The sequence below is a fragment of the Drosophila persimilis genome, unplaced genomic scaffold (assembly GCF_003286085.1).
Source record: "Drosophila persimilis strain 14011-0111.01,24,50 unplaced genomic scaffold, DperRS2 tig00000804-arrow-arrow-pilon, whole genome shotgun sequence".
NCBI lineage: Eukaryota > Metazoa > Arthropoda > Insecta > Diptera > Drosophilidae > Drosophila > Drosophila persimilis.
The window spans coordinates 662,246-682,821 of NW_020825356.1; the positions used below are offsets into that span (position 1 = coordinate 662,246).

General features: G+C 49.0%; 5 protein-coding genes across 5 annotated transcripts; 1 reads left to right on the forward strand and 4 right to left on the reverse strand.

The window, feature by feature from the left end:
• Positions 1–3,680: 3,680 nt before the first annotated feature.
• LOC6597545 (actin cytoskeleton-regulatory complex protein pan1) lies at positions 3,681–7,653 on the reverse strand. The gene is made up of 6 exons (XM_026993148.1): positions 6,212–7,653; positions 5,072–6,141; positions 4,808–4,966; positions 4,077–4,734; positions 3,871–4,019; positions 3,681–3,808 (listed from the first exon to the last, which is right to left on the reverse strand). The coding sequence occupies exons 1-6, from the start codon at positions 7,548–7,550 to the stop codon at positions 3,746–3,748; spliced, it is 3,438 nt and encodes a 1,145-aa protein (XP_026848949.1). The 5' UTR covers positions 7,551–7,653; the 3' UTR covers positions 3,681–3,745.
• Positions 7,654–8,159: 506 nt separating this feature from the next.
• LOC6604150 lies at positions 8,160–10,039 on the forward strand. Its single transcript, XM_026993149.1, has 3 exons — positions 8,160–8,621; positions 8,689–9,264; positions 9,319–10,039. Exons 1-3 carry the CDS (start codon positions 8,160–8,162, stop codon positions 9,934–9,936), a joined length of 1,656 nt encoding a protein of 551 aa, XP_026848950.1. The 3' UTR covers positions 9,937–10,039.
• A 1,046-nt stretch (positions 10,040–11,085) lies between these two features.
• Positions 11,086–12,899, reverse strand: LOC6597547. The gene has a single exon (XM_026993133.1). The coding sequence runs from the start codon at positions 12,897–12,899 to the stop codon at positions 11,112–11,114; it is 1,788 nt and encodes a 595-aa protein (XP_026848934.1). The 3' UTR covers positions 11,086–11,111.
• A 626-nt stretch (positions 12,900–13,525) lies between these two features.
• LOC6597548 (protein Flattop homolog) lies at positions 13,526–18,153 on the reverse strand. The gene is made up of 4 exons (XM_002022761.2): positions 18,112–18,153; positions 14,249–14,385; positions 13,878–14,187; positions 13,526–13,793 (listed from the first exon to the last, which is right to left on the reverse strand). The coding sequence occupies exons 1-4, from the start codon at positions 18,136–18,138 to the stop codon at positions 13,683–13,685; spliced, it is 585 nt and encodes a 194-aa protein (XP_002022797.1). The 5' UTR covers positions 18,139–18,153; the 3' UTR covers positions 13,526–13,682.
• Positions 18,154–18,746: 593 nt separating this feature from the next.
• Positions 18,747–19,271, reverse strand: LOC6597549 (helix-loop-helix protein 1). Its single transcript, XM_002022762.2, has one exon. The coding sequence runs from the start codon at positions 19,252–19,254 to the stop codon at positions 18,748–18,750; it is 507 nt and encodes a 168-aa protein (XP_002022798.1). The 5' UTR covers positions 19,255–19,271; the 3' UTR covers position 18,747.
• Positions 19,272–20,576: the final 1,305 nt, after the last annotated feature.

Sequence of the window (20,576 nt, forward strand, 5' to 3'; positions counted from 1 at the left end):
AAACCTGACATACCATTGCGTACATATAGAGAGATTTAAAGTAATGTATGTCCAATCTATTTAGACTATTATAGAAGTAGGAATGCGTTTATTTGTAGAACTCAAAGATTTTGCGGCTATTATTAAGAAAAACTTGCTTTATGGATGAATCGTGCGCAAGATACAGATTCAGGAAGCAGAATCGTATCGGTATTTGCATGAAAACTCCAGGATGATATCTATAGCCTCGTGATTTTGAGATTCCTTTAAGAATTTCCCTCTTTCGCTTCTTCGTTGGGGGGAAAAACAGCTGCTGTCCAAAATTTCCCAGCGGCCTGTTGTCCAGCTGTTTGCCATGCGGCAAGAGGCATTTACATTTATCCCAGGGGGCGAGGGCGGAGGGGCGGCAACGATGAATGGGTGGACTGTATGGGGTGGCGGGGGGAAGGTGTGGTGAAATGGCAGGGTTGCCACCTCAGTGCGCTGTTGCGCCGCATTGCTAAGTGTTGTTGTTATTGCCGGCGGCAGCAGCAGCCAACGTTGTTGAAACTTGAAACGCCAACGGAAGAGCAAAGGGCGGCCGCCGCAAAGAGAATAGCAGTGGGAGAGAAAGAGAGAGCGTAAGGGCGCGCGCATTTTGCAGTCTGCAAAAACAAAAAACAAAAAAAACGTGCGAAGAGCGGGGAAAACACGAACACACATACGCACAAACATGGAAATCTCTCTTCCATTTGTCCATTAAAACAAAAGTCAATTCAATTTTCAATTAGCACCGTTATAATACTTAATATTTAAGGGAAAACCATTTTCACACACAAACACAAAAGTATTTTGCCACTATGCCTCTTTATTTGCAGACACAAGTACAGGACATACACATATACAAAAGATGCAGAGACAGATAGAGAGACGAGCGTGGAGCGAAGGACGCCGATGCAGCTGCGCCGCAAAGGGGTTTGCCGGATCTGCCGGATTTCATTTTGTGCATTAACAAAATGAGCAACCAAGATTTTTGTAGTGCATTGTGGATTTTTGTCAGCAGGTGGACCTTTTTCCCTCTCTTTTCCGCCCCCCTCGTTTGCTTCCCTTCCAATAAGAAGTGGTCGATGGGGGAGGGGTAGGCAGGGCCATGCAGAAAAAATGCCGGTAAATTCAATATGTTTGGGCCTGCTGCGTTTAACAGCACGCTGTTAATCGTTAACAGTGCAGTGTTGTTTTCCTGACGCCTGGCTTTGACTTCTTTTCCACTCCGCTCTCGCTCTCTCGTTTCTCTTTTGCCTTTTCAACATAACCAAACATCACTTACAGTTGCTTTTGGACTGAATGCTGCTGCTGCTGTTCTACCGATGCCGCTGCTTTTGTTATTAATTTTACACTGATGCTTGTTTTCTATGTTATTATTGCTTTATTCCACAAACAGCAAATGGCGATTGTTGTTTTTGTTGATTGTTGCAGCTGCTGCTTTGGTTGTTGTTGTTATTTCTGCTGCTGCATAAAAACATGTTTCACTTAAAAGTAGAAGAAGAAACGTTGATGACGACGCTGCGCTGCTGCTCCTGCACACACGCACGCGAACGCACACTAACACACGCACACAAACACACACTCCCGTATAGAGAGCGAAAGAGAGAGAGACAGAACTGACAAACAAAAAATTTGCCTGACTTTTTTCTTTTCTTTTTTGTTACTTGTTGTTGTTGTTGGTGCTGCTGCTGTATTTTCCCTTCAGCAATGCTTGCACTCGAATGCTAAAATAATTGATTAAATACACACACGCATGAGAATTTCATCGCTTTCAATTGAAAACCGAAAAAGCAAAAACGAAAAAAATATACGATTCGTCTTGGCTGTCAGTTTGTCCCGTCCGGCCGTCTGCGGGCCAACAAAAGAGCGCGTCGCAACAGCGAGGAGCGGGTAGCAGCACGGTCGGTCGGTCGGTCGGCACACGGCCGCAGCAGCAGTGTACAAAAAAGGCACACCAAATGAGGGGAGAGACAGAAAGAGAGAGCGAGCGAGCGAGAGGGAGAAAAAGAAGAAAAAAAAAAACAGACAGCGAAATTGGAATGCTATGCGTTAATTTTTTCCGTTTGATAATTGGCGGCGGCTTTCCCCGCGATTCGCCTGCAAGCACTGCACTGTCGATGGGCGTCGGTAGGGGGATTTTATGCTGTTATTTTTTCACTCACTTAATTACCAAATGGAGAATTGGAAACACAATAACAAAAAATAAACCACACACAAAAATTTATGCTCAGCGTTTCGTATTAGTGTGACCGATGCGGACTTATCGATAAAATATACCGTCCGTTCCTCAGAAATATACCAAAATATACCGTCTCTTTTTGAAAAAATACCGCAAATATACCGACGAATTCAAGTTCTATTTTACATATTCATCGTTTTTGATATTCCGTTGAATATTCTCAGCTATATAGCACATTTAGCCATGCCTACATAATTTTATCCGATTCATGAATCATTTTCCTACAAGACTGGCTTATTTTAAGTACTCGTCTTTCAATATAAATCCAATGATTGTTTATAAAATAAGGTTTGAACAAAAAACAACAATTTAAAAAATTAAATTTGTTATACATGGTAGCTACACGCTAACTGCACCTCTGCTACATAGTAACTACATTTTGATGCAAAAACCAGTGTGCGAAACCATTTTTGCACATGCCTTTTTTTTACATACCCATACACATATTCTAGTATATAGCGTCAAAATATACCGATAAAAACCTTTTTTACATTCTGATTACATAGATTGAGTCGACTGACAATCGCTAGAGCTGCGCGCTAAAGTTTGAAAGTGAATGAGTGACCAGGATATGAATGCAATCCAGTGGTATAAATGATGCAGGGTGGCACGATTGAGAGAGCGAAAATTAAAAAACCTGCTTACGAAAGTTTCTATACCATATACCCTGTTGCTTAAAACTGAAATTTAATATATTGATGAAATATACCATTATATACCGATAAGCCCATATACTTTCAACTCAATTTCGACGTCAAAATGTACAGAAATAAATATAATACACCGTAAATGGTCACCTAACGTCGACTACGAGAAGAACATGGAATGACGGCGGCGACGAAGACAACAACAACGGCAACCGATAACCGATATTGACGAGAGCGGAGGACGAATTTAATTTGTTTACAGGAGTATCTCGCTGCTTACTAGTGCTGTTGCTGCACCACACACACATGCACGCACACACACACACACTTTGTGAAATGTGTTAATTTTTTTTAATTCAGGTGCAGGCTCAACAACAAAAATTAAAAATACTATCACCGCCGCTTCCGACGAGTAAATTAACTTCTCTTCCATCCCTAACTGGACATTAAGGTGGCTAGTGTATATACCCGGTTGTGCACAAGCGCGGTGCATTTTTATGGTTGGCGCCAAATTTGAATAAATGCGAAATTAATCCGAGCACTACATTAATGAACACTACAAGTACATACATTTTTAGGGGAGTTTATTGGGATTCTACAATTAGGCTGAGCTGAAAAAATGGAAAATAATAAGCAATTATTTATTCTCTGGAACCACTGAACCCAACTCTGTTATCGCACTGCCAAGTGGCCCGCCCTGTTCTGTAAAGTAACTGTAAAGCCGCACAGATGGCGCCACGCAATTTAAAGGATAATTTGAATTATTTTATTTGAAAAAAAATTAAAAATAAGAATTAAAAAACTTAAATCAAGCCTTCAACTGGCAATGTGTTGTCTCTATTTTGAGGAGCGACTCCTAAATAATTGTCAGGCTGTGGTTGAGGGAAATCTTTCCCTTGGACACGCGGCTTTGCATGCGCTAACAGAATGAAAAAGAACAAATAAGAAAATAATTTTAAAAGTATGAAAATGATAGCATACCCGATTGAAGACATCCCGCATGAGGCGATTGCCGCGACGGCGTCGCTCTTCGCGCTCACGATTCTGTGCGGCCACCACTTCGGGCAGTCGCTGGCATCGTTTGCTGGTCATGGCCTTCATCTCCTTCGTGGTGAAAACTCTGACACAAGCTGCGGGGTAAAGGATTGAAGGATTGAACTGATGGTTGTGATCTGTGTGGTGCTTACATGTGACTGGCGGTGGCAGTCGTTGCAGCCGCCTGTCCAGTGTCTCCAAGCTGACATCCTCCCCGAGCAGCTCCTCCAGTTCGCGCCGCCTCTCGCTGCGTAGCATCTGCATTTCATTGAGTATGGCCTTGCGCTGCTTCGACTTGGCACAGAACTTGGGACGGGCGAGCTGTAGGTGATCCTGCAGCGACATTGTTTGCAGCATTTCACTATCCCCGAACTGAATCATATACGCAATGCCATGCGTCCCCCTGCGCTGTGTCTGCATCAGCCTTTGCTTCTGGTTTTGGTTCTGGTTCTGGTCCCTGCGGTGCCTCTGGCCGGTACTATCTGCCATAGCATCGTCATACTGATGCGTGGTGGTTGTCGTGGTCGTTTTGGAGGTGTTTACGACTCCTTCACCCATCGGTATGGACATCTCCGAGCTGAGGCACAGCATTGAAGAGATCGAACTGCTGGTGGTTGTCGCTGTGGTAGTGGTACCACCTCCTCCTCCTGCTGCTGCTGCTGGTGCCACCTGCACATATTCGGCAATGGCATTGTTGTGCAAAAGGCTGTACCCTTGGGGCACTGCCGTGTAGTAGACACCAGCGTCTCCTCCTGCGCCTGCTTCTGCTGCTGCCAGCGAATGTTGCATTTGAATGTAATGCTGCGGTGCCTGAAAATGAAAGAGACAGCAAGACAGAGAGCATGTGAAAGGGAAGGCAAGAGAAATTTCACTAGAGGATTACCGTATGCTGCTGCTGGTGCACACACGGCCCATGTCCATGGACCGCTGGATGGTAGTGCCGATGCTCCTGATGCTGTGGATGATGATGCTGTGGATGATGATGCTGTGGATGATGATGCTCCTGGTGCTGGGGACAATGTAGAAGATGCATCTGTGGCCGAGGATGCTGCTCCCGTTGCTGCCGCTTCTGATAGATCCTCTGTTGCTGCTGCATCTCCTGTTGCTGTTGCAGCTGCTGGTGCTGTTGCAGTTGTTGGAGCTGCTGCTGCTGTTGGTTCTGATAGTGCTCCATAAACTGCCGCTGTCGCTGCTGCACAAAGGAGCACACACTTTCGCTGCGGCCGCCATCGCTGGAGCTATTGGGTGTGGCCATTTTCCCTCGCTGTGGAATGCTCCTGGGGAGTGCTGGCGGCGGTGGTGGTGGTATCGGTGGGGTTACCTGTAATTCCGGTGTTGCTGGCGGTGGTGCTGGTGGCTCCACATCATGCGGGCATTCAGAGTGTGTCTTTGTTAGAGATCTACCCTCAGCTGGGGGCTGCTCTTCGCATTGTATAGGCTCCTTTTGTCCTCTCTGAGGATGTAGATTCCCAATCAAGCGTGGCCGCTCCTCTTGCGCACCTCTAAGCATGCGTGCTCGAACAGCCACTGTTCGACGTTGTGGCGCTTTCGCAACCGGAATCGAGGCATCCGGCAGCACCTCAATCAGCGGCTCCGCACCGATCAGGGGGTTGTACTCGATGGCAGCCGTGGGATTCGTTGGACTTTTGTGATCGACTGGGCCTACCAGGCTAGTCATAATCTTATGCGCCGTCTGCAGGCGCTTGATCTCCAACTCAATCCAACTGATCGTAGGACACCCTTCCGTATTGTTGCTGGACGAACGCGAACGCTCCTCGTACTCGATCTCGCTTTGCGTCATCGGATTAAGCCACTCCTGGCTTACAAGCTCCATTTCCGCAGGAGCGGGTTCTGGTGCGGCAGCGAGATCTAGTGCGGGAGCGAGTTCTGGTGCGGCGGCGAGTTCTGGTGCGGCAGCGAGTTCTGGTGCGGCAGCGAGTTCTGGTGCGGGAGCAGCATCATTGCTGTGAGAAGATGTGGCTTCCACTTCATTGGAGATGCTGGCCTCCGAAGAGGGACTCTGCTGCTCTTGTTCCGTGGGTTGAATGCTTGATTTGCTGGTCCGTGGATTGCTCCGTGCGGTGACCATCTCCTTGGAGCTGCTGGTTGCAGAGGAGCCCGATGCGTTGGCTACCAAAACGAGTGTCCTTGGTGCCGGAACAGGACGGGGCTTACTGGCGGTAGTGTTGGTGGCCATGTCCTGACATTGGGCAGCAGCTGCTGGGGCATCAAAGATCGGTTTATAAACGAATCAGTATCCCCAGAGTATCCCCAACGAATGGCTTACCTTTTCCCTTTTTTGGACTCTGGCGGAAGCGCAGGGTCTCGCCCAATTCTATGCAGGATATGCGTTTCGCAATATCTCTTATCAAATGCTTCTTCTGGATGTGACTGAGACTGCGGGCCTGCACCAGCGAACAGAGGAGATCCACGCCCAAGTCCAGCTCTCCCTTGGGCCCACTGCCAGGTCCGGCTTCAGATTCAGCTTCTGTTCCAGCAGCAGTAATTGACGAAGAAGAGGAGTCGCTGGCTCTCTGGGTAGCTGGCTGACAGTTCTCCTTGTTTTCCTTCGCCTGCCGTCGACTGGCGGCATCTGCCATGACCTTCTCCAGCTGGGCGGCCGTATACTGACGCTCCTCCTCCTTGGCCAGCTGCTTCTGGGAACGACCCTGCCCCAAAGGCAACGATGACTGATAATCGAAGCTGCTGGCCACCGAACTGCCGCCATTTGGCGATGTGCATCGGGACTGCGACTTGGATTCCCGCCTGGAGCTGCTGCGATTGCTTTGATTGCTGCTGCTGCGTATGCTCCCTAGACTGGGCGTGGTCTTGCGTTCGCTGCGATTCACAAACGTACTGGAGGCAAGCGGCGGGCGCTGTGCCAGCGGTAGGGGTGTCGTTCCCTGCTCCAGCTGCAGGCGATCCAAATCGGTCTCCGAACGCTGCTGCGGCTGGCGCCAGCACTCCTCCAGGATGGAACGCTCCAGGGTGCTTAGGTTGCTGGTGGACACCGCCCGCTTGTAGTAGCCCACATCGGCGGCTGGATCCCATTCGAGGCGTTTGTGGGACTTCACGGCCGACTCGGGCGTTTGGGTATTTTTCGTCTTTTTCTGGGGCGTTCTGTCTGGCGCCTGGGTGGCCGCTGCCTTGGTGGGTGTTCGCAGATCCTCCACGGACACGGATTGACTGGTGCGGATCCTTTCGCAGCCCACAATGCAGTCAGTGGCTACAATTGGTATAACTTTGATGATCTCTCCCTCGCTTTGTGTTTCCTTTGGGACAGACGCAACTGTAGCGTCAGTGGAAGTGGCAGCTGTGCTTGGCTGCTGTCCTGCTGCTGCTGCAGATGTCTTTTTTCCTCCATTCCTGCCACTGCAGCGGGCAGGCTTTGATGGCGCTGCCGCTGATCGGGGAGTGCAGTACAATTGACCCGAATGCATGCTCACATTGCTGCGACTGGTCCCGCTGCTATTGGTCGATGATAAGGCCATGAAACGCTCAAGCTCCCGATCGACGGCCAGTTCGGACAAGTATTTCCTGGCTTTTGGAGGGACGCGCGACGCCAGAAGACGCCTCTCGTCTGTGTGCTTGCGATGGTGTGTGGTGCCTCGGTGGTGGCCAGACATATTTCCCCGTCTAACGTCTGTTTGCAGCAATATACGCTAATATCCGAATGTCACAATAGCAGTTGGACTTTTGTACCAAAATCTTAATTTCATTTTTTGAAATGCGACGGAATTTTGTACATTGTTAGGACAGTGCTGCGAAGTGCTGTTCTCTCCCCAGTGTTGATTAGCAACTAGATCTGGAGAAATATCGATGTTAACATTGATGTTATCGATGCTTGGGTTACACTGCGATGTTTTTAGATTACATTAGATTTACACCAAAAGCATCTTAAAGGCTTATGATAAAATTATTTTAAAGTCTGTTAGACTACCATCATAGTCATTTTAGAATATATGCTCAAAAAATGATATTTTTACCACTATTGTAGGGGCTCTGATATTGCTATTTTCAAAATAAAACGACAAGTTTGTTCACGATAATATCGATTTTGTTTTGCAGCTACCCTGTGCATCGATAGGAAAAATCAAAAGTCGCGGGTATGTATATCTAAAGCCGTGAAACAACAGGAAAATTCGACATATTTGGTCCTTGGGTTGACATTTGATTTTTTCTACGGCAGTGTTTAAATAATAATACAACTAACTAAATCGAAATAAATCAGAAGCATGTTGGAAACCAAGAGCATTAGTGCTTTGGCATTTACTGAGACGCCGCGCAAGCGTAAAAGGGAAACAGGCGGCTGCGTGCCCCTTCCCCAGCCACAGCAGCAGCAGCAGCAACCCTTAACCAGTGACGCCAAGGTGCAGCAGGAAGCAGCTGCCGCCGTCACAACGTCATGCTTCACCAACGCTGCCTTCAGTTCGACGCCTAAGAAGCTGATTGGACGCCGTCGTTTGGCCAAAGAAAACAGCAATCCGTTTCCCTCTTTGGAGTTCAAGTCCATAGCGGATTTGGCACAGCAGCAGCATCAGCAGCATCAGCAGCATCAGAAGGAGCAGCAGCAAGCACCCACCAATCCCTTCGAGGTGGTGCGGCATCCCTGCAAGAAAAAGAAACGAGAAATTGCGTGCTTTGAGAATCCTGGCCTGAATCTGGAACTGCCCGAAAAGCCATTCAATCCGTATGAGGTAGGTCGTCCTTCTACATCCTTCCCATATCTCCAATCCACTCACACTTACTCCACCTCCTTTACAGGTGATCCGTTGCGTTGCCACGCCCAACAAGGGCTTCGTCAATGCCGCCCTCAATGTCCGTGGCAGCGATGCGCCCGCCTCGCGCAATCCCTTCGAGATCCATCGCCAGAGCGAAATCTCCGCTTTGGCCAGCAATCCCGCAGGCGTGGCCAATGCCGCCTTGGCCGAGGACCCGCTGCCCACTAGCCTGAAGATCGGTCTGCCGTTTGTGCCCAATGTGGGCTGTCGCATCGACTTTCATGGCATGTCCCTGGCCCAATTAACGCCCAGCAAGCTGCTCGCGGAGAAGCTTGTATTTTCGCCAGTGCCGGGGCCAAAGCGTTCGCTGGGCGCCATTAGCGAGGAGTCATCCACCATGGATATTGGCAAGGAGCTGGATCGCTACCAATTGGAGCTGGAGAACAGCATCAACGAGGCAAAGCTGCGCAAGAAGGGTCTCCTGGTGGAGTCGGAGGAGACGCAGGAGACCTTGACGCAGTTGGTGCAGGAGCGCCAGGAGGGAGTCGAAGTGGAGCGCCATCTTATATGCACCAGAAGGCGCACTCTGACGGAGATTAGCGAACTGCCAGAGATGGAATCCTCACCAATGGGAGAGCAACTAGAGGACAAGAAAGAGGAGCAGCTTCAGGAGGAACAAGAAGAGGAGCAGGAGCTGCAGCAGCAGGAGGAGAAGGAAAAGGACCCCGAGCCAGATGCAGTTGAAGGCGATGTAGCCTATGCCTCAGAATCAGACGAGGAGGACTTCAAGGCCCCTGCCCGATTTGTGCGCGCCTATCGCCCGGCAGCGCAGCTTAAGGCCGCCAGCAAGGAGTCCCTCCAGTCGATTGGCTCCAGCAAATCCGGTAAATCCCTGGACAAACCACCATCCAGCCATGGAATGAAGAATATGATACGCAAATCGATACGCCGCCTCATGCATCCCATGGAGAGTAGCAGCGCTACGAGCACGAGCACTTCCCCGGAGAAGCCGCACAACAACATCATGCACACTATTCGTCACAGCCTGCGACGGCGGCCACAGAAGGAGCCGCTGCAGGAGGAGCTACATCCAGCGGATATCTCCATTGTGGACAGCAGCGAGCGGACAATGAAGCTCAGGTCGAGCATACCACAAACGGAGTACATGACCATCGAGCAGCTGACGAACGAAAAAAAACACACGCTGCGGAATAGCATTCGTCGATCGACACGGGATGTGCTGCGGCATGTGTTCCACAAGAGTCACGATGCCTATGCCACGGCCAAGTGAGGAGGAGATCAACATCAACCCAACCAATCACCCAATCAATTTCATTTATTAGCCCTTAAGACCATTGAATTTCTAATTGCACCCAAAGAACGTCATACAAAAAATGCACCCATTTCAAAAGAAAAATCCATCCAGGATGGATACCAAAGATAAAAGAGGATCGGATCTGTAGTTCTTGGCTGGAGTTTTCTACGCTTCGGCTTCTGTTCGAAGATTTCGAGTTTAAGAGGTTTTTTTTTTGAGGGAAATGTTTTGGTTATGCAGCAGCGCCCCTCGTTCGGTTTTTGCCCCCACACATTTATGCACTCTTCATGCTTCATGTTTCTCTTTGAATGTACTTTTAAGGTTTTATTGCACGTTTATTTATATATGTTTACTATATTGTATTTGTATTTGTATTTTTATGAAACTTTTATATATGTATAACATTTGTTTTTTTACATAAACCTCATGCTATTTGCAAACTGTGATTGTTCTAACATACTCTATCGAAAAATGGACAAAAAAAAAAAGAATGGGCATACGAATTTCCTGGCATGCGGCAGTGCCTCTCGGTTGTTGGATGGAGAATCTTCTGCAACATTCTTCTGAATACTATTTAGGGATTTAATTTCGAAATCTCCAAAGCACACACACATACGGTTTCCCTTACTCCCTCTGATGAGGAGATTTCTACGAAAGGTCCCTATGTTTATCCATTTGCAAAATAGTAAGCCTTTGAAATAGAACCACATTCATCTGGGAATACTTTCGTCTGAGCTTTTGCCAGCTACTAAACTACTACATTATATTCTTATATTTAGGGAAACATTACTATAAACTTAGTGAAGGTTATTATCAAGAGAAGAACAACCTAAATGATACCTACAAGAGATAGTATCTGTTGGTAGAGATCGGGCAGGGTCTGGAGTTTTAGCATGCTTTAAGGTTCGAAAGTAAGAAGGAATGTAAATGGGGAGGAGATTGTATGTACAGAGTACCTATCGGAAAGGGGGCTTGAAGGAAGTAAGGAAAAACTACATCCAAGAGAAACATAACTTTTCCAAGACCTTCAATTAGTGAATACTCTGCGGATGGGATCCTTCTACGAATCTAAAGATATTTACGATCATTGAGAGGCTACGGTCATTTTAAAAGTATATTCCATATTTCGGGGGATTCGGTGTTTCCTTGATTTACTTATAGACGGTTTGGAGGAGTGGACGACGACGCTGTTCCAGCGGCTTGAAGGCATGCTGGTAGACGCTGGCCAGGCGCCAATGCTCCGGATAGCCACCCTGGCCGGCGCCACCGCCCTGACTGCGGAACGGCGGCACCAGTGTGTCGATGTCGTAGTTTTTCTTGGCGTACGGTTGCCGGGGTCGTGGCACCACCAGCACCCGCCCGCCCCCAGAGCAGCCCGTGTCCATGCCCATGAAATCGCCGGAGGCATTGTGCTTGGCCACGCCCGCCCGGAAGGCGGCCTTGCTGGTGAGACAGTGACCATGTCCATGACCATGCCCATGCCCAAAGGCGGGCGGACAGCAGCGCGGGGCCGGGGCAGGGCCAACCTTGTGGCAGAGTCGACGGGCGGGGCGTCGGAGGACCGTGTCCCGCTTGCAGGAGGGTCCGGCCGGGCGGCAGCCATGCTCCATGTGCACGCCGCCCGGGCCATTGCCCTCGCAGCTGGACTCGGGGCCCAGATACTTCTCGCGCAGCGCCTGGTACGCCTTATCGCCCAGCAGGGGCGACGACTGGTACTGCTTGGCCAGGCGATTGGGGGGCATGCCCCCACGGGTGCCTCCTCCGCCGCCGCCACTGCCGCTGGAGAGTTCCGCCAGGTTGCAGAAACTGACGCCGGCACCGGGGCCGCGGCGACAGTGGGAGGCGGCACTTGAGTCCCGGGAGACGCTGCGTGCCCGATCCCTCGGGGGAGGGGAGTAGTCGCAAGCGCAGGGATCCTCGCGATCGATAGCCCTGCCACCAAAGTCCGTCTTTCGACGCAGTATATCCTTGTCGAAAAAGTCAGCCTCGCCCAAAGTGTTGGTGAAGACTCCGGCGGAGCGCCCTAGATCGGCGGCATTGTCCTCCCGTGGCGTCCGCACGCAGGTAAAGACCGCCGGGCCCGCCGAGTCGCTGGAGCCATCGATGTGCCGGGCCAGACGCGGCTCGTCCGTGGCATTGGCCGGCTTGAAGTCCCAGCAGATGGCCAGATCCATGGGTCCCATTTTCTTGGCCGGAGCCGAGCCCACGCCACGGAATGTGTCACCGCCAAAGGCCTTGGGCACCACACCACCGCCCGTTTTCGGGCGGAACACCTTCATCTTGGTGCAGTGCGTCGGACCGGCATTGTGCGTCTTAACGCCCACGCCCGTGGCAATGGGATCGATCTCCAGCGAGAGTCCGGCATGTCCGCCCGAGATCTGAGCCTTGCGGAACGCCAGATCCGCCACACAGTCAGGCAGTGGCTGGTGGTCGAGGTTGTCCTGGTGCATGCGCTTCGCCAGCTCGAAGTTCGCATAGGCCGGCACCACCGGCGATGGGCAGCGCTCGTTGGGCTTCTCGGTGATCGAGTGTAGCGGCATCTTTCTGATCAGGTCCGGATCGGTATCGTATGTATGCCTCTGGGTCTGGGCCACTGGCAATGAGATCAGATCCTTTCCCGGCACGAAATCAGTTTCGAATCCCGTGTCAAATCCTCCGTTCAGGTCGCTGCTCCGTTCGAGATTGTCCGTGTAGCGGGACTGTGCCGCTGCCAGCGCAGGAAACTGTCGCCCCGTTGCGGAGGTCACCCGATCCCGGTACTTGATCGGTTGCGTCTCCTCCCTGTCCAGATAGAGACGACTCAGTGGCTCATTGTTGTCCCTTGCGAAGGAGGCCCGCTTCTGGTCGAGCAGCAGCTGGTGCGAGGGCAGACGGTACTCCGGCTCGGTTAGATCTCCGGGCGTATAGGACAGATCCGGCAATCCGGCTGCTTGCGACATGGTTGGGGTGGGTTGGGGTTGATTGGGGTTTCAGGTTCACTTTTTGTGTATTCAAACGAGATGAAGAGATGAAGATGGAGATGCAGATGCAGATGCAGATGAGATATATACAATGGTTATGATTGGATGATAAGCATGGATACAAGTGCGGGGAAAGGTGGATTAGATTGGGGATACCTGGTAAGCTTCTCTTTTGGCATACAAAATTCACTTAGCTGTCTTTAAGATGAGGCTAAGATGCTTTACTGAATATGGTACGGCATATATCTGTCTTGTAAACGGGGACAATGGAAGAGCCAACGAAGTCTAACGAAGAGAATTAGAGTGTAATTTTAAGGTTTAAGTTTCCTAGAAACATTAGAGCTTTACACGATATGGGGTTCCATTTTAGATCGATTTTTATGAAGATAATGCGAAAATGCAGCCAAAAGAATGGTGGGTTAAGTATTTAGCGAGTATAGCAAATGCTAGAGGAGAAGCCAGAAGGAGGATCCCATAAGGAAGGAGTATGGAAATGCAGGATGAGTCTTCAAATGAGAAGCAGTGTGCAGATGAGGATGGTGATGCGTAAGGAGTATGCATATGAGGATGATCTCGCAGATCCTTCAGCAAAAGAGTAGTGCATGTGCTTCAATAGATGCCTGGATTTATTGGTTATTGAAAGTACATATTGTGCCTGGAATTGATGACTCAGAATGAGTGGAATTTGCCTGGTTTATGGATCTGCGTCTTTTTCTTCTGTATCTGCTTCTGGGTTTCGGTCTCTGCTCCCCCTTTGGGCACCTATCGGGACTCATGATTCACGGCGAAAGCAGTGATGGGCCGCTTGCGGTGTCTTTCCACCTTGACGCAGGTTATTCGAGACTTGCCCGGCATGGTAATCGTTCTGCAGCTCTAAAGTGCAGAGGTGCAGGATGCAGGATGGAGGATGCACTTGTCGTGGCAGGATGGAGATATGTATAGAGCGTAAAGACTCACCTTGACTTCACAACTGGCCCGCTTGCAGCTGACACTCCGCTGATGGAGATCCTTGATCTTCTGGATGCCCTCGCACTTGGGCATGCACTTAGGTCGCGCCCAATACGGATCCCCGACAACGCCCAGTGTCATCCGTTTGTCGCAGGCCAAGGCCCGGCGGTTCTGCAGCTGGCAGTTGCACAGATCTCGCGGAAAGTCACGGAACTTGTAGCGTCCGCTCAGACAGGCATCGTAGTGGCAGCAAAAGCTGCGGGTGATCTTCAGCGGTAGCTCGTATGTCCCACGGAAGCGTCCAAAGGAGTTTCCGTCCCTGTGGAGGAAAGTATGTGTGTCATGAGGCATAGGGTGTCCTCTGTATCCGTTCGACTCACCTACGGGCCGTGGGCAGCAGGTGACCGTTATTGGCTACTATGGGCGTGGCTTTCTTCAATAGTAACCTAGGTCGTGGCGGTGCAAAGCGTGGATACTCCCAATTGCAGAGTCCTGGCGCCTGGAAGCGGTCCTCGAACTGTATGGGAGAGGAAGGACGAGGACGAGGACTCGATCAACACCTGTTACGAAAACCCTCCACCCTCCACCCTCCACCGTCTATCGTCGGATGCAAGTAATTCCCTTATTTATGGGCGCTGCGCAAGCAAACCAATTGATACTTACATACATATACAAAATAATAATAATAAAAAACACAAGCCAACCCCCATGGAGGGAGAACAACCCCCCCTGGCGGAATGGTCGGAATGGGCGGGCAATTACACGGCGTAATCTCTGTTGCTGGAACATGTGTAAAAAGGCATTTGGTCTAATTCCACTTAATGCCAATGTTTGTGTTTGCCTTTTGAAAGTCAGGCAGACAGGCAGCCAGGCAGCCAGGCAGGAGCCGGAGCCGGAGCCGAGTCCAGAGGTCTGCTCTGGTGGGGGGCGGAGGGAGGTTTAAAAAACGGACAGACTTCAAACTGATCCTTAAATGAGCCTGCCTCAGACCTGGTCTTAAGCTTGAGGAATCATTTATCAGAAGTTTTTAAGCAGATGCCAGCAGCTGGTTGAAAAGCCGGAAAACAGGCAGGAACTCAATCGACAGGAACCTGTTTGGGCGAAGGAAAAGGCGGGGCTTTTGAATCTAGAAATGGATATGAGATGTGGTATGGTATGGGATGGTATGGGAGATCCTCCAGCCGAGTCCTCCCAAGAATTAGGAAAAGAAAATGACTTTGGGATAAGATTCTACGGCAGCTTGATAGAGCAGAAGCTCCACTGGAAACCCTCTGAGAATTGGGATGGGAACTGGTACTGTTAGTAGAAATGGATATACATAGCATGAAATGAAGTATCACTACTCCATTTACAGATGATTTCTGGTCTAAGACACCATCGTGCTACCTCGAACTGCCGCTGCCAAATGGGAACTGGAATCATAAAGAGCTGCTGTCCGAAGTCTGGTCTTCCCACGCTTCCGGATTTCAATTAACAAATGCAAATGCCGTAACCGCCAGTAATACGATACCAGGGCCCTGCAACTTGTCAACACTTGACTAAGACCTTGATTGATGCGATTGTGGGTGGGGTTTGGCGGGGTGTCGGGCGGGGCACGCGTCTTGGACGTGTCCACGTGTGCCACAATGCGGCAACTGTAATTAAATTTGTACGGCAATTACACAAGAATGCGACGAGGGGCCACAAAGAGGCCAAGGGATGTGCCCAGAGAGAGGCCATGAAGAGTGTTGGTGTGGGTGTGAGGAATCCCCTGGATGGTTACCATGGATGGCCCCGATGAATGGAATGGAATGGAATGGATGCACTTGCCAAGCGTGAAATACAAATTGATTTTAAACTCAATTAGTAACAAAAGTTTTGTAGGCGTTTAAACGACACCAACTACAATGAGGATTACAGGACACCCAGACAGATGAAAGAATGAGGCATCGATGGTATGGATGGGATGGCATGGGTTCGGATTGGGCCTGGAGAAGGGCAGGCAAATAGATAGTTGAATGGATGCCTGGGTTATCCACCCCATACCATCTATATCCTTCACACTGCACTGTACTGTTCTGTTCCTCTGGCGTTCCTCTTGTGTTGTATTCTGTTCTGTCTGTGCGCGTCACCCCTTGGTGATGATTTTTATGGCAACCCTCTGGGGTGCAATTTATCACATGGTCTTTTGTGTCAGAGCCAGAGAGAGGATTAGATAGTCAGAAAGCTACCAGAGCACACGTGCACTCGTCCACGGGATGGATATGCAGGCGGGCGGGCGGGCGGTTGGTCGGTCAGCACTTGTAACACTCCACTCACTTGTGTACACGCCTCCACCTCCCACCGTACTCCCGTACTCCTTCCTGTGGCAGGACAAACACTTAAGCTAATTTCACGCTATGCTGCTACCGATTGCCGTTGGATTGCTGCTGGACCAGGTCCAGTCCACGGGTCCAATCAATTGCCGCCCTCAGTTGCTTTGAGCCTCAAACAGCTGTCAATTTGTGCGCCTTTTTGCAATTGAAATGTCATTAAGCGTGTCCGAGGGAGCTGCAAGATTTCTCTGGAGTTGCCTGGACCTCTGGATCCACCAGAAAAAAATACACCAAGGAAGAGCGAAAATTCCTTCACCTTTTCGCGCTTAACCGTTACGATAGTATGTACATACGAGTATATCAAAATAACTGTAAATAACTGCAGTTGCGTGGCAATACTGACTGACATAAGGCGCCCCAGGGGCAGGGGGCGACGCTCCGAGCCTGGATCCAAAAACAAACCAACAACAACAACAACAAAAACAACGGATTGGTAACCAATCCCGTTACCAAGTAAATAAACTTTAACTGTCGCTATTTGCAACTTTGGGAAAACATCGGAATTGGGATCTGGAACGGCATCGGGAACGAGAACGAGCACGGTAGCGGGCATGGGAACGGGGACGGGGACGGGAACGAAGAGAATAACAATGGATATGGAAATGGCAACGGTAAATAGTTACGGGATGCGTACCGTCACTCAAGTATAAAAAGCCCGCAGAGACAGTCGACAAAATGTGGCGAAAAGGGGAACCCAAGGAAGGATTCGCATGAAAAGGTACTCGTACGAAGGTAAAGATTTCTCAATAAAGATTCCTATGATAAGCATTGATCATTAAAGACCACTCTTTAAAGATTTCTCATTAAAATTCCGATCCCTTTTTTAATGATTTCTAACGAAAATTTCTTCAAACGGCTTTCCTCTCAAAATCTCTATAAACATTCGAACTAATTTCATAAATTGATTTTTTTGAGCAGTAGGGAAAGGAATAGCTTTGGGAATATTTAAGCTTTTAATGGCCCTAGTCTAGAATCTTTATGACTACTGTATACTCATACCATGTCCTTCAAATTTGTCAAATCAATCATGAGATAACGAGTTTGATACTTTTTGACTGAAACCGATTGGATTTTCTTAAGAAACACAATATATGTACATATTAATGTTCGTATTACATATCTAGGGCCCCTGGAACGAATTTTTGAAAATACCTTTCTGATGTCTAAAATAGCTTAATAATCGTGCGATGGGGGGAGAACCCACAGGAATCCAAAGTATTTCTCAAGAACTGTTTTAATATGTACAGTTATATGATTGAAAATTCAACTAAATAATATTTATTGTACATAATATTAATCTATTCGTATAATGTTTTAATACGGTATGTCTATAATATTAAATTTACCAACAAGTAAAATCCCTTCCCGTTTCGTTTGATGAATGAATTTTTAGACCATTCACGAGATAAGAGGTTGATTTTTGACTAATTTGTCGCCTGGCTGGTATTATTAGCTTGCACCTAACCTATTCCTCTCCTCCCACACCGTCTACAAATGGCACTCAAAGAGATGCAGACAGAGAGAGAGAGAAAGACATGGAGTGCGCGGGTGGCAGACTAACGGAATGTCTGCCAAATGGCGACTCGCGCTCTCTTTTGGTCAGTGAGACGCAAAGCGAGACAGAGAGAGAGAGAGAGAGAGGGAGCGTGCCCACGCCATTGATTTTGCTACCTTTGGCTGGCAGAATTATTATTTCGACTATTATTATGGCAACCGGTTGCCACGCCCTCCCGCTGACATGGCACTTGGGCTGTAAATTAGGCCGCTGCCTGGAGAAATGTGACAGTAGTGGACCAGCTCTCGCTAGCTGTCTGTCCCTCTCTCTTTCAGTAACAGCAAGGATAACAGCATCCCCATACAGGGTGCTCAATCTGATGGAGCCCACTCACCTGATTAGCACTGAAATGAAAGGCCATTGTCAGGCCGGAAACGAATTGATTTTGGAATTTTAAAATTGGAATTAAAAAAATACCATCAACATATTGACAATTCTGTGAAGGGTGACCCTGTTTTCCTTTGGCGCCAGCTATGGGGCGTGGCTTCCAAAGGACACGCCTAGAGCGTGGAGTGGGGGAGTGGGGGAGTGTGGAGTGTGGAGTGCTGGCATCAGGTCGCATCTGGCACTTCAACGGAAAACGGCAAAGCAAATGGAAAACTTTGCAACGGCAGCTGTGCCCCAACCAAATGGAATGAGCGCAAATTGGGGCGCGCAAGGAATGAAAGAGCTGTGTGCATACACATGTATCTCATTTTTCGGTATACTATACTATATTTATAACTTTAATGCTTGACTGGGATAAACAAATATCACGACTTAGAAGCTAGTCAAAAAAATTATGTTTTTTTTTGCGATTATTTCTAGAATAAAGATACTCTTGTGGATTATGAATACAGGAGATGGGGTGATATGGGGGGATATGGGGGACTCGATTCGATTCGATTCGATTTGCGTCCTATGGCGGAGCAAAGAACATGGCCTCACTGAAGCTGCAGCTGGTGTTGATGCTAGAGGCGCTACCACTATCTCAGGGGGTCTCCAGGACGTGATTCAAGTACGCAATGTAGCAGATGGCCAACTTGAGGATCTCGATCTTGGAGAGCTTCTTGTCTGGCGGCAGGGTGGGCAGCAGCTTCCTCAGCTCAGCAAAGGACACATTGAAGGCCTCCACGCGGATACGCTCCCGTGTGGCATGTGCCGTGCGGTACTTGAGTGTGGCCCGTCGCCGGCGACGTCGCTCCTCGCGTGACAATCCCACCAGCTCTGTGGGATCGAGGTGGGCAATCGGTGTGGTCCGGCGACGTGGCGCTGGTGTCGGTGGCGGCGGCGGTGCCGGCTGGGCGGCCGTCTCACAGGCCATGCGCGCCTGGAAGCGCTTCTCAATGTCCAGCGTGGTGCTGGCCGCATAGTCCTCGTTCAACAGGCCGGCATTGTTGGCGGGGGCCAACATCTCGTCATCCTCCTGCATATAGTAGCGACTCAGGGAGATGCTCTGCGGCGGTCCCTCTGCCATATGCGTCATGTCGTAGACCATTCTTTGGTGTGTGTGTGGCTCCTGCTGCCAGTTGCTGCAGGAATAAGATGACAAAGACGGAGATCATAAGTATTCGGTGGGTGAAGTGGTCTCCCCCCGGCCCCTACTGCGTAAATCAGAGAGGCTGGTGCTGCCACTTGCATTATTTATGGTTCATTTGTGTACGTTTGTGTCAAAGGGTGCGTGTGCCGTGGCCGTGACCCGAACCGAACCGCACCGCCCTGCCCCGCCCATGTCCTTGTCCTGGGGCGCACACCCCTTTCTGTACATGTCCTGTTTGCTTTTCGAATTATTCTCATTTATTTTTATTGTACTCATTGTATTTATTGTTTATTGTTTATTCGCAACATATTTTCACACCTACACAAATAGCAGAACAATCGGCACGTTTATTTGCCCGCGGGATCGCCCCTGAACCACGAACCCCGAACCCTGAACCCCGAGCTGAAACTGGGTAACGGGGAACCCTTCTGCGGTTAACGTATGATTTGATATTACATATTTATTTAATGGGTTTTTCTGAAAAGTCGCACAACTTTGCGCCAAGTCAGGGGTTTATCCGGTTCGAAAGAGTTCGAAACAGTTATGGAGTTACAGCTGTGTTTTGAGCTGGATTAGATGATCCCAGGATTGATTTTCTAAGCTGATATAACCACAATCGGATATGGTTATTAAAAAAAAAAACATTTTACGTTCGCGATTTGATCGTTAAGCACTTAATAAACTTTAACTTACAATATTTGAAAAGATTTGAATATCCGCACAATTCTTCGGTATATCTACGGTTCAAGTCGATTCCGGAGAAGAGCTTACAAGTTTGGCTGCTCGCTTAAAGCCTGAATGTCGAACTGACGCACGGTGCGGACAGTGCAGCATCCTTTATACCAAAAAAAAATCAGAACATCCCTCGGCAACCAGCAGCCAATAGCAAATATGCACCCCGGGCAGGGAAACGCCAATTGTAGAGTCGCCGTGGATAACAAAATGGCGGTGGTTATGCAAGATACCCGCCCCTTGATGGGAGAAGTAACCCCCGGGATGCTGTTTGGATTGAAACTTTCAAATTTAAGTGCGCGGCAAATTGTGCGCCCAACAGCACTGTGAACTGTATGCACATACAGATTAGAGGTGGAGAACTATCGATGGCACTATCGATAGCGCTCGAAGTTTTTTAGTGAATGCTTTACACAGTGAAAAAAGTGTGTGTAATGGTGCAACAGTGCGCCCTAAGTTTAAAATGCGTTAACAGCATATTTGTGGAACATTTGCAGTCCTCTTCGATTATTACTAGAATTAAAAGAGGTAAAATGGTGTTTTAAACC